Raw genomic sequence first — 13,706 nt, forward strand, 5'->3', positions numbered from 1 at the left:
TATATAACAGCAGAAACCATTTAGGACTGGAAACATTTCAGGTCCCACTCTGGAATCACTGGCCACTTAGAGACAGTTCTCTCTTGAGCAACTCATTAGGGTTCCAATGCCAATTTACTTCAGAAGGCGAAATACTGTCTCAGATAGACATAACCAGAGCCAGGCATGGTGGCACATACCTGTAATCCAGCACCAGGAGGGTAGAGGCAGGAGGATCAGGAGTTTAAGGCCAGCCTTGATTACACATTGGAGGCCAGACAGAAGTACATGAGATCCTGTCTTTAAAACATTAGAAAGAAACCGACTCTTCAGCAAGTTCCTACCTGATTCCCTTCATGTCCCTGTAGAGCACTTTGTTCAGGACAAACGGAGCGTCATCTAGAGTACAAGCCACATTCCTCAAGAGAACATGCCCTCTCTCAGGTAGGAGTATGTTTTCCTCTAGGAGGGAAATGTGAGCACTGATCTTCTTATTTCCGTGAGCCTCAGCATCCTGTGGCAAAATATTTCTGACCATGTATTTGTCAACGGCTTCAGAAATCCCCCAGTCCCTCTGATAGTCTATTTGGGAATCTGGCACCAATACTTTTATCAAATAAATGATGTAGAGATTACCAATCATGGGCAGCGGGGGAAAGGCTGATACCATGGTGCCCTTCAAACCTGAGTTTTAGGTAGTCAGCAGACTAGTCAGGCTGTCTTATATGTAGTTAGATTGCTTTGCTGAAAACACACACACACCCAAGCCAAACTAAAACCTTTTAGCTCTATTCAAATTCAAAGGTTCAAAACTTAGAGCCTTTGGAAACACAGTCATAGCTGAAGGTGAGGGAATTCGGTAAAAGGCACTGACTTGAGAGGATGTGGCAAGACAGCGCCTGTGTTCTCCTCATCTTTCACCAGCGAAGCATGAATGAACCAACATGTGTAAACAAAGTTCTCAAGGATCTGGTATTTTTGTTGTTGTTTGGTTGGTTTTTGTTTTCGAGACAGGGTTTCTCTGAATAGCCCTGGCTGTCCTGAAACTTACTCTGTAGACCAGGCTGGCCTGGAACTCAGAAATCCACCTGCCTCTGCCTCCTAAGCGCTGGGATTAAAGGCGTGCACCACCACCGCCCGGCTTCGAGGATCTGTTTTAACTTTGAAAGAGATTTCTTTATTTTTATGTTATATGTATGGGTGCTCTGTGTACATGAGTATACCTGCTCCATGCCCATGCCTGGTGCCTGCAAAGGCCAGAAGAGGATATTGGATCTCCTGGAACTGAAGTTACAGGTGATTGTGAGTCACCTTGTGGGTGTTAGGAGTCAAAACTGGGTCCTCTGCAAATGCAACAAGTATACTTGACAGCAAGGCATTTTTTTTCAGCCTCAAGGAGTTCTTAACCATTTGGGCTTGATCAGGGACATTTCAGGAAAGAGTTTCTTAGGGACTAAGACGGCTGACTTTCTTTTTTAACATTAGCATGTAAAGATTAGGTTTTGCTGTGGCAGTCATCAAACAAAGTTTGCCCCATTCCAATAGCCTCCTTTCTGCTTTCAGGTCACATGTGACCCTTCCCTTCTCTTCCCTTCTCCCAACACCTCTGTCTCCCTTCTATAGGTGGCAGCCTGTATACAAAGGACATGGACGAACAAAGTGTTGTCCTTTGCCCACTTGCCTCACTCTCACTGGTAAGTTCATTCCTTCACGAGTACTGGAGCCTGCTTCTTTAGGATTCTGGTGTATACTCAAGACCAGGTGGGATATCCAGCCTTGTGGACTACTGGATTCTTGGATCTTCTGTTGGTAGACATCCATTGTTGGACATGTTGGACCACAGTCTGTAAGCCGTTCTAATACCCTCTCCTATATACAACTCTTTTTGAGACAGACTCTTTCTATGTAGTCCTGAATGTCTTGAAGCTCACTGTATAGAGAAGGATTGCCTCAGTGACAAAGATCCTCCTGCTTCTGCCTCCTGAATATTGGGATTAAAGATGTGTGCTACACCACTGAATGTGTGTGTGTGTATTCATCCTATATATTCATCATACACATATCCTATCATTTCTGTGTTGAAAGAATCTCTTAGAAGCATCACTTGTCAATAAAAAAGCCTATGGCCAATGAGCTGAGGCAGGAAATAGCAGGTAGGACACTGACAGAAAGCAAGAGGGGATTCTGGGAAATAATGAGAAGCGAGGGAGATTTGGGCTGGGATGTGGAGTGTTGGGAACCATGAGAGCCCTGAGATAAACATCCTGCCCCAGCTAATTGAGAACCCTGAGATTAACATCCTGCCTGACAATCACAAGGATGAGAACCCTGAGATTAACATCCTGCCTGACAATCACAAGGATCCGGCTTGGCCCTGAAAAAAAGAACATTCATGGAAATCCACCCCCTCCCCATCTGTCACCCTGGAGCTCAACCCCAGAAGATTTTGTAACCTTCCATCTCCCTCCTTCCTCTTCCCCTCCCCTCCAAGATTTTTGCTTTAAATATGCTCTGCTCCACTAAGTAAACGACTCTTGACAAGCAATGCTTCCTTGAGTCCTGTCTTCTCTCTCACCCGTTCTTATTCCAGGTTGTGGTCCTCCTCGCTCCCCCGAATAACTTGGCCTGCAGGTCAGGTCAGTGGAGGAAGAAGCAGGCGGGCTTTAAAGGAGAGCTAACTAGTTAGCAGGTAGATGAACTCAGGATAGAATGAAGGGGAGATTCACCCCACACCTGGATATAAGAAGGTGTGGAGAGATAACTAGCCCGGTGGAAGACAGAATAGTTTGAGTGGGTTAGATAAGTTATGAGCTAGCAGGGAGTGAGCCAAGCTTGTAGCCGAGGCATGCGTTGACAAAGAATTCATCTCAGAGTCAACATTCTGGGAACAAACGGTGGAAAGAGGAAAAACTGGATTTAGTTTTTACAGTTCTGTTTCTCTAGAAAACTCTGACCAATACATTCCCCTTACATACAGACATCTTAAAAGTTAAGGTCTGCATATAAGAGAGAACATGAGTGTCTTAGTCAGGGTTTCTATTCCTGCACAAACATTATGACTAAGAAGCAAGTTGGGGAGGAAAGGGTTTATTCAGCTTACACTTCCATGTTGCTTTTCATCACCAAAGGAAGTCAGGACTGGAACTCAAGCAGGTCAGGAAGCAGAAGCTGATGCAGAGGCCATGGAGTGATGTTCCTTACTGGCTTGCTTCCCCTGCCTTGCTCAGCCTGCTCTCTTATAGAACCCAAGACCACTAGCCCAGGGATGGTACCACCCACAATGGGCCCACCCCCCTTGATCACTAATTGAGAAAATGCCTTACAGTTGGATCTCATGGAGGGATTTCCTCAACTGAAGTTCCTTTCTCTGTGATAACTCCAGCTTGTGTCAAGTTGACACAAAACCAGCCAGTACAATGACATTCTTGTCTTTCCAAGTCTGGGTCACCTCAATATTTCTAGAGTGCTCCATTTTGGGGCAGACTTTATAACTAACTTTATCTTTCTTTACAGCTGAGCAAGACTCCATTGTGTTTTGGTGCCACATTTTCCTTATCTGTTATCCTACTGATGACCCCCAGACCACATCTATTTCTCTGCTGTTATGAAAAGCTCAGCCGTAAATGCTGATGTACAAGTGTTTCTGTAGTAGGATAGGGAGGTCTTTGGTTTATGCCCAGGAGTGGTACAGCTGAGCCACATGGTAGTTCTGTTTTTAGCCTTTTGAAGACCATCCATACTGATTTCTACAGTGGTTGCACTAGTTCAAACTCTCATCAGCATTGGATAAGACTCCTCTTTCCTCACATCCTCACCAACTTCTGTGGCCTCTTGTTTCTTGACCAGAGCCATTTTGACTAGGGTGAGATGAACTGTAAAACTAGTTTTAAGTTTTATTTCCCTAATGGCTAATAATGTTGAAACTTTGGCTTTCTTATTTATAATATGTATGTATGTATGTATGTATTTATTTATTTATTTATTTATAGTCAAGTTCTCACTACATAGCCTTGGCTGGCCTGAAAGTTTCCCTGAACCCCCACAAGTCACCCTTTACACCTCTACACATATACCCTGGTATGCTCCTCAAAAATAAAAATGAAACTTAAACAATTAAAAATTCTCTTTTGATGGGTAAATTGTTCCGCAAGGGCTGTTGCACAGTAAGTGAAGCTTGTGCCACTGTGTAGTTCCTTACCGCCATGTCTCAACATCACTCTACTATCCAGTCTTGGCGAATTTGACAAGTAAAAGTCCAGGACATCAGCTCTACACCTTCCTATCTTTCTCCAACCATCTCAGCATTATCTTGCTTTAGCTTGCTTTTATTTTTACATATTTATTTAAAGACAGAACTTTACATAGCCCACCCAGCCTGGCCTCAAATTCGGTATATAGCCAAGAATAATTTTAAAACTCTGATCCCCATGGCTCTCCCTTCTGAAATTTCAGTAAGAGCCACTCACACCCGAGTGAGAGCTCGGACTGAATCCAGAGCTTATACTTGCTAAGCTTTCTATCAGTTGGACTACATCCCTAGGTTTGAGTTGCTTATAACATCTTATAATAAATGAGTAAATCATCTGTAGCATCACTCAGTGATTTTTTTTTTTTTTTTTGCAGCATCTAATGGTTTTTCAAGCAAATTTTATGTGTTCCTCTCGAACATATGTGTAGCCACTGAATGTCACAAACTGCAAGTAAGTACGTCCTCTTATGTTACTTTAGGGAGCATACCTGGGTGAGGGCCCTGAAGGTCTCAGTGTACACTGGCTCCAGGGACACCCCGCTTGTCTCTGCAGCGTACTGAATCTGATGGAGCCATTTCCGCCTTGCACAGTTCCTTAGACCCTCGATGTGGCTCCTCTCTAAAGAACCCATCAGGAATTCCACAACGCTTTCCAGAACTTGGTCTTCATTGCCCCTGAGTTCAGAAACGACCAGTTCTATGTACCTCTGAAACTGCTTTGAGGACAGTTTGACTTCCTGACCAGGACTCGGTTTTGGAAATTTTATGTGCAGTTTAGCTAAAAGACATAAGTGGGAAGCAGAGAACAGGCTGAAGGTTCATTCATCTGTGGGAAGTGTTTCCATTTTCCTCTTACAGCAAGCTAAAGCCTTTAACCCATATGCTCCATGTGGAACCAAACATAGTAAAGGTCTTTCTGAGCATAATGACTGACTTCCATGCCAACTACGGTTTCGTTTGAATTCTACTGCTCAGCCAGGTGAGACTCCAGGGTCCACTGTGACTCCCCCTATTTGTCTTCCATGTCCTATTCTCTTCCCTTTGGCATTGTCCCTTGAAGCCACTCAATTTCCACTCCTACATTTATAACCCCAGACAGATGTTATCACTTTAGAGTGGACATACCAATAGTAAATTCATGTTTGTAAGACTAAAACACAACTTGCTATGCTGGGAATATGGCTCAGTGGTGGTGCACTTGCCTAGCATTCACAAAACCCTGGGTTCAGTCTCCAGAACTGAAATGCACACATGCATGCACGTGCGTGTACACACACACACACACACACACACACACACACACACGGCTTATACTCATGCCTATAATTCCACCATTTAGAAGGATAAAGCAGAAAGATTATGAGTTTTTGGAAGCAGCCCGAGCTACTGGAGCAATCTCTCAAAAGGCCAAACCAGGGCTGGCAAGATGGCTCAATGGGTAAGAGCACTGACTGCTTTTCCAAAGGCCATGAATTCAAATCCCAGCAACCACATGGTGGCTCACAACCACCTGTAATAAGATCTGATATCCTCTTCTGGTGTGTCTGAAATCACCTATAGGGTACTTATATATAATAATAAATAAATCTTTGGGCCAGAGCAAGCAGGGACTGAGTGAGTGGGGCTGACCAGAGTGAGTAGGGTTGACCAGAGCGAGCAGAGGTCCTAAAAATTCAATTCCCAGCAACCACATGAAGGCTCACAACAATCTGTACAGCTATAGTGTACTCAATCAACCAATCAATCAATCTTAAAAAAAACAAACCAAAACAAAACGCCAAACCAAAGTAACCTGCATGGTTTGCATTATGAGATTCCCTGGTTCAAGTCCCTATTTGAATCTAGCCTAGTCTCAAAGCACAGCTGCCTTTGGTACCATTGAAGAATGGCTTATTCCAGTATTCTCATTCACTCATAGTCCCTGACCATCGCTCGCACACATCTGCACCTACACTTTTAAAATGCCATCTCTGCAGTGTTCAGGATTAAAGTCAGAGACTCACATGTGCTCAAGAACTCAACTCAACTCCACCACTGAACTAGGCCTTGGATTTTCTCTTTCATTCTCCTTTTTAGAAATTTAAACTTTTTTATTATTTTATGTACATGAGTGTTTGCCTGCATGAGTGACTCTGTATCACATTTATGCTTGGTGCCCTTTGGAGGCCTCTAGAGGGTGCCAGATCACACAGAACCAGAGTTACAGATGGTTGTGAGCCACTATGTGAGTACTTGAAATTGAACCCGGGTCCCTGGGAAGAGCAGCCAGGGCTCTAAACCTCTGATCCATCTCTCTCCAGGCCTCTTTTACTTCTCTTTTGTACAATGATGAGTCTACTATCAAACTTAAACAACATCAGCTTCTGCATCCTCTTCTGCCCTGTTCTATCCCCCATTTCCTTACATCTCTTACCTGAAATTTGTTATGTAATGATGACTGTGTTATATATAAGTGTTGCATAGTTTAGTTTTACCTGTTTGTAAATATTACACAAAGACTGTCAAACCACATGTAATTTTCTTGGACTTGCTTTTAATTTTTAATATTCTAAATTTTCTTCTATTTTATCCTAAAATGTAACTTAATTTTTATTCTTTATGTCTATGGGTGTTTTGCCTGTATATATGTCTGTAAACCATATGTGTATGCCTGGTGCCCTTGGAGGCCAGGAGAGGGTGGCAGATCCCCTGAAACTGGAGTTACAAATGGTTGTGAGCTGGCATGTGTGTGCTGGGAAACAAACCTGGGTCTTCTGGAAGAGTACTCTGTGCTGTTAACTTCTGAGCTGTCTCTCCAGCCTCGTGCTTAAAAGATTATTTTGTGTTTATGAGTATGTGTGTCTTCGTGGTTGTGTGTGTGTGTGTGTGTGTGTGTGTGTGTGTGTGTGTGCACCCATGAAGAGAAGGAGGATGTTTGATATCCTGGAGCTGAAGTTATAGGCAGTTGTAAGCCACCTGAAGTAGAAGCTGAGAACTCAGGTTCTCAAGGACTCTGAGCCATCTCCCCAGTCCTAGAACTTGTTTTTTCAATCAGTGTTACACTACTGTCTTCATCAGGGTGTTCCGGTGGCTTTGACTCATTCATCTAGGCCACTGCATTTGTATAATAACATCACTGATTATTTGTTTTCCTGGCAATGTGCATTTTGGGTATCTTTAATATTTCACTCCTATGGCATTGTAGGGGATCAATGGGAGGAGAGGCCCCCCTTGGCCCTGTAAAGGCCTTATCCTCCAGTGTAGAGGAATGCCAGGTGGGGAGGGACAGCTGCCTCCTTCCCCTGGCACCAGACTTTCATCACCATGATGAGCTGTGCTTCGGCTGTGAGTCAGAGTAAAGCCCTCCTGCCTTAAGCTGCTCTGACCAGGCCACAGCCCAGAGAGGTAACTAACAGGTAGGGCCTCGTCCTTCCTTTAAAATGGGTTCTAGCTCTCCCATCGAATGGCTTCCACAGTGGCTTCTCCTCCCTTTAGTGACAAGAGTATCCATTCACAGACACCTATTTCACAATTAACAACCACTACCTGAAACTTGTAGCCATCTTATCATGTACAAGCTCTTATTCCTGTAGTTAAACATTCATTTCGTTTAGCTCATTAGCATCCATGGACTTTCCTCCTACAGTTTGTAGTTATGATTTTGCCTTGAGGAAAACCACTCTACTCCCACTGCAGAAATGAGTTTGAGTGGGACCCATTGTAGTTTTAGAGGTAGACCATGTACTTCAGGGTCATTCCAGAGGCACAGGACAATCTGTGCCTCTAATCAGAATGGCTGGCTTAGTATAGTAAAATGCCAGGACTTTTCTCCTTCTTCCTCCTCTTCTTCCTCCTCCTCCTCCTCCTCTTTCTCCTCCTCCTTTTTTTCCTCTTAAGACAGAACCTTACTATTTAGCCCTGGCTGGCCTGGAACTTGCTATGTAGACCAGGCTGGACTTGAACTCACAGAGTCCACCTGTCTCTGCTTCCTGAGTGCCAGGTTTGAAGGTGTTTACCACCATTCCTGAATGCCAGACTTTTTGCTCCAGTGATTAGGTGGAGGATAGTTTCTGTTTTATTCCTGTTGACTTGAATGACCCTGAGATATTATAAGTCTGAATCTGCTTACCACAAGGGAAAGGGTTGTATGATAATCCAATCAAAACAGGGCAGAGAAAGGGGCACCTACTAATTTCATATTTGAACCCCCAAAACCTTAGTGCTCTTAACCAGCCTGGATGTTCTGTAAGTGAGTAGGCTCCTTTCTTTTCTAACTGTTTTGGGTTGTGTCCTAAGTGTTTCACTCTCTAAACAGATTAAGAGTGCTTCATGAAGCTGGGTGGACAGTTCACACCTTTAATCCCAGAATTTAGGAGGGAGGCAAGAAGATCTCTGTGAGTTCAAGACCAGCCTGGTCTACATAGTTCCAGGACAGCAAAGGCTACACAACACAACAAAACAAAACAAAACAGTGCTTCGTGGGTTCTTCTTTCTGTTCTTTGTCTGCTCTTGGTTCCTGTCTCTCCTCGAGCAGTGTTGTCCTAAAGCCATTATCTTGGGCAGAACCAGGAAAATATCTACTTTTGCTTAGAGCTCAGTGCTGAGAAGGGGATCCTTTAGGAACAGCATGCATGGGTTATTGGAGTGCGAGCAGTGTGAGGAAGCAGTGGAAGAGCAACCTTGAGCCATTGTGGTAAAGAGGGTGGCTCTATGGATAGGCTGGGTTCGGGTGTCAAAGCCCTATTTAGATTCCAAACACTGAATGGAGTGAAAGGTATCCACATGGAGGGACATTCTGGTCTCAGGAGTCCCAACCTAAACAAGATGTCATGTAGCAGTCAGCTGAACATAGGCAGCTGGAGCCTGAATGGGCTGAGGAGGCATCTGTGGGACTGAAGAGCCTTGGCAGACATGGAGCATTGGAGACTAAGAAATAGGCCAAGTACATCCATCTGCAGAGTTGATGTGGTGAGGGAAAGGATCTATAAAGCTGGGAGCAAATGAAAATGGGTTCTGCTGGGCTCACAGGGGCTCACGGAGACTGAAAGCATGCGTGGGATGGACCTAGGCCCTCTGCATATGTGTAACAGGTATGCTGCTGGGTCTTCCTGTGGGCCTCCTAAAGTCGGAGCAGGGACCCATCTCTGACCACATTGCCTGCCTTTGGACGCCTTTCCCCTAACTGGGCTGCCTTGTCTAGCCTCAATAGAAGATGTGTCTAGTCCTACTGCAACTTAATATGCAAAGCCTCGTTGAAACCCACGGGAGGCCTCCCCTATTCTGAGGAAGGGAGAGGAGGGGTGGATGGGGAGACAGGAGGGAGAGAAAGCTGCAATAGAGATGTAAAGTAAGTAAATAATTAAAAAGAAGAAGTGGGTTCTATTGTTTTTGAATTGGATGTGGAGGTATTGGTGCATATATAAAGATATATAGAGATGTAAGTGTTTTATATTCACATAACAATGTCTGTGAATATGCAAATATATGCAAATGTTTGTCTCCAGAGAAAGAGAATGAGCCTTGGAAGAAGCCAGCACATGTATAACTCAAATCTGGGCTTCCAGATACCATCTTCCAGTAAAAGATGCCAAGGTTCCTGGGGAAGTTGATTATTCCAGGATGGAACAGGTGAAGCTTAAGATTGAACCCAGAAGAGCTCATATCAGAAAGCTAGGAAGAGCTCAAAGAATGATGGAGTTGTTAAAATGGCAGCGAAGGCTGTCTGAGGTTGCATTTAAAACCGAAAATACCCATCTGCCCGGTGGCTCAGAAACCCACAGCGTCTGAGAATCTCAAGAATCGTTATGACGAGTGAAAGAAGCCTTATCGTGAAGAGTATACATCGTGTGATTCTATTTTTGTGAGGTCTAGACAAGAAAGATGATGGTGGAGAAAAACCTCGGTGGTTGCCTTGGGAATTGTGCTGTGGGTACTACACACAGGAAAAAGGCACGAGGAGCTTTTTGTTCTATTTCTCCCAAGAAGCATGAGCTACACTGCTCATGGGTTCATCAAAACTCAGCAAATTTACCCTTAAAATTTGCACACCTAATTTTGCACCAAAGAGGGGGAAAAAAAAAACCCAGTTAACTAAATATTGACCTCAAGTTAATGATATTCAGGAAGAAGGGTAAGTTTTGTTTGGCAGAGTCAAGTCAGGCTAGGGTCGGCTGGCAGATTTCCTGGCCTGCTGAATGATAAGCACGGAATGATAAGAGGGAGTACACTCAAGGCGAGGGGCTGAATGTTCTGGTAACCTTGGAAGAACAGGGAGGCCTCCGGATGGGTTCGGAATGTACATCAGCCATTGTCTCTGATGGCTTGTGACTGTTTCCCACAATGCGGTAGTCTTTAAAGACTAAGAGAATTAAACTCGAGGCTGCCACAGTACTGACCAGAAGCCCTCCCAATTTCCAACCTTTGTCTCTGAGCCTTCTTTCCTACAATCCTCCCCCGCACGCCCCCCCCCCCGCGCACACACACGCACACGCACGCACGCACGCACTCACCCACTCACGCACTCACCCACCCACGCACGCACGCACACCAAGACTGCTAGGCTTTGTTCACCAGGACTGGACTGCACAGGTAGAAGGATAAGGAGTGGATAAAGCAGTAACAAGAAACCATGGCGGTGCCTCAAGCAGAGAGTAGGCTGTGGATGGATAGCCAGACACCTCGTTAGAGTCTCTCAGAGTGGCTGTATGTTGGAACATTTTCTGAATACAAATGCTGAGGGTGAAGAAGATGAGAGGCCACAGGAGCCAGACAGAAAGGACTGAGGCTGGGGCGATGTGAACATTTAAAACAAATAGTGAAAAGATCAGGTTACAACAAGAAACGGTTATATGCTATTACAAATGAAAAGTTTGGCAAAAGAGAAAATGCTCCTAAGTTTTCAGTACACCTACACAATACTATTCACACAAAAACAAAAAAGAACAAAAACAAAAACAAAAACCCATAACTTTAATGTAGAAGGGCTGATAGAAAAAAAATTTTTTTTGAGAGAGAGGTCTCAGATATCCCAGATTAGCTTTGAACTTGCTGGTTCTGCAGATGTGTACTGTAACACCTGGTTTATGAAGTGCTGGGAATCAAACTCAAGGCTTCGAGCCTGTGATTCAAGGACTACTGGACTCTATGTCCAGCCCAGCAGGTATCTTTTTAGTCAACTTATCAATGTTATTATCATAGGATTTTGAATAGAACTCAATATGAATTATTGATTATGTATTCTGATCCTAACGATGAGTAATCTTGATCTAATCCCAAACCTGGGTAAAGAGCATACTAGAAACAGCCAGCTTGCGATCTTCAAATGTGTCAAGAACATGGTAATCGGGAAGAGCTTGAAGAGTTTCTTAGTCCTTCCTAAATGTCCCAGTTCTAGTGGGGGGTGGGAGGGAAGGAAAGAGGAGAGTTTTATGTCAGCTAGGGGAGGTAAAAATATAAGGAAAAAAAAAAAGAAGAGAAAAAAATCACTAAAGAGAATAAAAACTGGGGCTGGAGAGATGGCTCAGCGGTGAAGAGCACTGTTCTTCCAGAGGACCTGGGTTCAATTCTCAGCACCCACATGGTGTCTCACAGCTGTCTGTAACTCCAGCTGCAGAGGCTCTGACACCCTCACACAGACATGCATGCAGACAAAACACCAATGCCCATAAAATAAATAAATAGATAAATGATTAAAAATAAAAACAAAGTTTTAAAAAGGAGAGAGAATGAAAACTTAGTATTCTGAAGAGGAACTTCAGACTCAGACAGACTTGAAAGTTTAGAACTTACAAAGGCAGAGAGAAACCAAGCTTTCAGGTTGCATGGTTTGGGTTTTAACCCCAGAAGTGCCAGTGATCAGTTCACAGATAGGATCAGCCTGGGCTCCAAGGCTAGTGAAAACGCTGTCACGCGAACTCCGTTCTCCATGAAGAGGAACATGGTTCCCAGTCACCCACATGCTCTCCAGCTCTCGCTATTTCTCATCTAACAATTCTAACTCCAGCCTTGAAGGCCTAAAGAAACTTTTAAAAAATAAATAAAATTTTAAAAGTAAAAAGGGGGCTATAGAGATACAGCTCCGAGTGCTTGACCATCAAATACGAGGCTGTAAATTTAATTCCAGGACTGAAAGAAGAAGAAAAAATTAAATATACCAGCAGTCTTGGAAAGGTGTCTGATACATTTCGAATACCTAGTGTCTCTCTCTCTCTTGCTCTCTTGCTCTCTCTTTCTTTTTCTATCTCTCTGTGTGTATGTTATTCATGAGTGTGTGTATTTGTGCATGTCAGTGTATGTGCATGTAGATTAGGTGTTTTTCTCAATTACTCTCAATTTTACTTTTAAGACAGGGTCTCTCACAAATCTGCAGCTCACTGGCTGACCAATATGCTCCAGGATCTCCATGTCTCTGCTCCCCAGTGCCGAGGTGCCTGACCTACCCCAGTGCCTGACTTTTATGCAGGTGCTGTGGATCCAAATTCAGAGCCTATGCTTACATAGCAAGAGCTTGACCAACTGAGTCACCCCCAGCCTCTACTGCTTGTTTTTGACTGTGTATGTGGCATAGTATTGAGAAACTGAAAGCCGGGTTGCTGCCACATCTTAAATAGGAACATAACTAGTTGTTTACCTTTCTTCATAGATTCTCTTTCCATTCCCTCCTTATATGTATACAGGAGATCATCAACTTCATTCAGATTCAGAAAGCCTGAGCCATCATTGTCCCACTTCTCAAAGAGGGCTTCCAGAAGAATTCTCCGTCGGATTTGGAAGGAATTTTGTCTGGCCTAGGATACAAATAGGATAAAAAGCATAGAATCTTCATTGTGCTAGCTGACATTTTGCACTTTTTCTTTCTTTCTTTTTCTAAACCATTTTGCTTGCTTTCTTTTTTCTTTTAGGATTATTTATTCATTTTATGTATGTGAGTACACTGTCACTGTCTTCAGACACACCAGAAGAGGGCATCAGATCCCATTACAGATGGTTGTGAGCCACCATATGGTTGCTGGGAATTGAACTCAAGACCTCTGGAAGAGCACTCAGTGCTCCTAATCTTACTGAGCCATCTCTCCAATCCAAAATTTTTTTTTCTTATAGAAACAGCTTTGTTTTGGGATAAGCACAACAAATATAACTATGAGATGGCCTAAATTATGTTCATAGAAAGTATTGTATAATTCAGAAATCAATGCACAACTGGAATGGTATGTCAAGGGTATCATTTCATCGGTACAGATCCCATTACAGAGATGGATTTGAACTCCCTAACTTGCCACTTCCGTTTCACTTCTCAACCAACAACATCAGGGATTCTCTGTGCAAGACCAAAACACTTCAGATTAGAAAGGGTAATATGCTCCTTAAAGATGTGCCACCACTGCCCGACCTCTCTAATTTTTAAAACTTTTTTATGTGTATGAGTGTTTGGCCTCTCTGATGTGGTACAAAAACATACATACAAGTAAAACACCCCTACACATAATTAAAAAAAAAAAAA

The 13,706-nt window shown here is 43.5% G+C and overlaps 1 protein-coding gene across 4 annotated transcripts in view; it reads right to left on the reverse strand.

Annotated features, from left to right (window-relative positions):
- Window positions 1-13,706, reverse strand: part of Efcab5 (EF-hand calcium binding domain 5) — a 107,095-nt gene that overhangs the window by 27,239 nt on the left and 66,150 nt on the right. For all 4 annotated transcript variants that reach the window (XM_031353341.1, XM_031353342.1, XM_031353339.1 and 1 more), the window contains exons 14-16: window positions 12,837-12,993; window positions 4,717-5,006; window positions 324-493 (exon numbers count right to left, since the gene is read on the reverse strand). In XM_031353341.1, the coding sequence (XP_031209201.1) occupies window positions 324-493; window positions 4,717-5,006; window positions 12,837-12,993 (617 nt within the window). The remainder of the gene's footprint in view (window positions 1-323; window positions 494-4,716; window positions 5,007-12,836; window positions 12,994-13,706) is intronic.

The sequence above is a fragment of the Mastomys coucha genome, unplaced genomic scaffold (genome assembly GCF_008632895.1).
Source record: "Mastomys coucha isolate ucsf_1 unplaced genomic scaffold, UCSF_Mcou_1 pScaffold5, whole genome shotgun sequence".
NCBI lineage: Eukaryota > Metazoa > Chordata > Mammalia > Rodentia > Muridae > Mastomys > Mastomys coucha.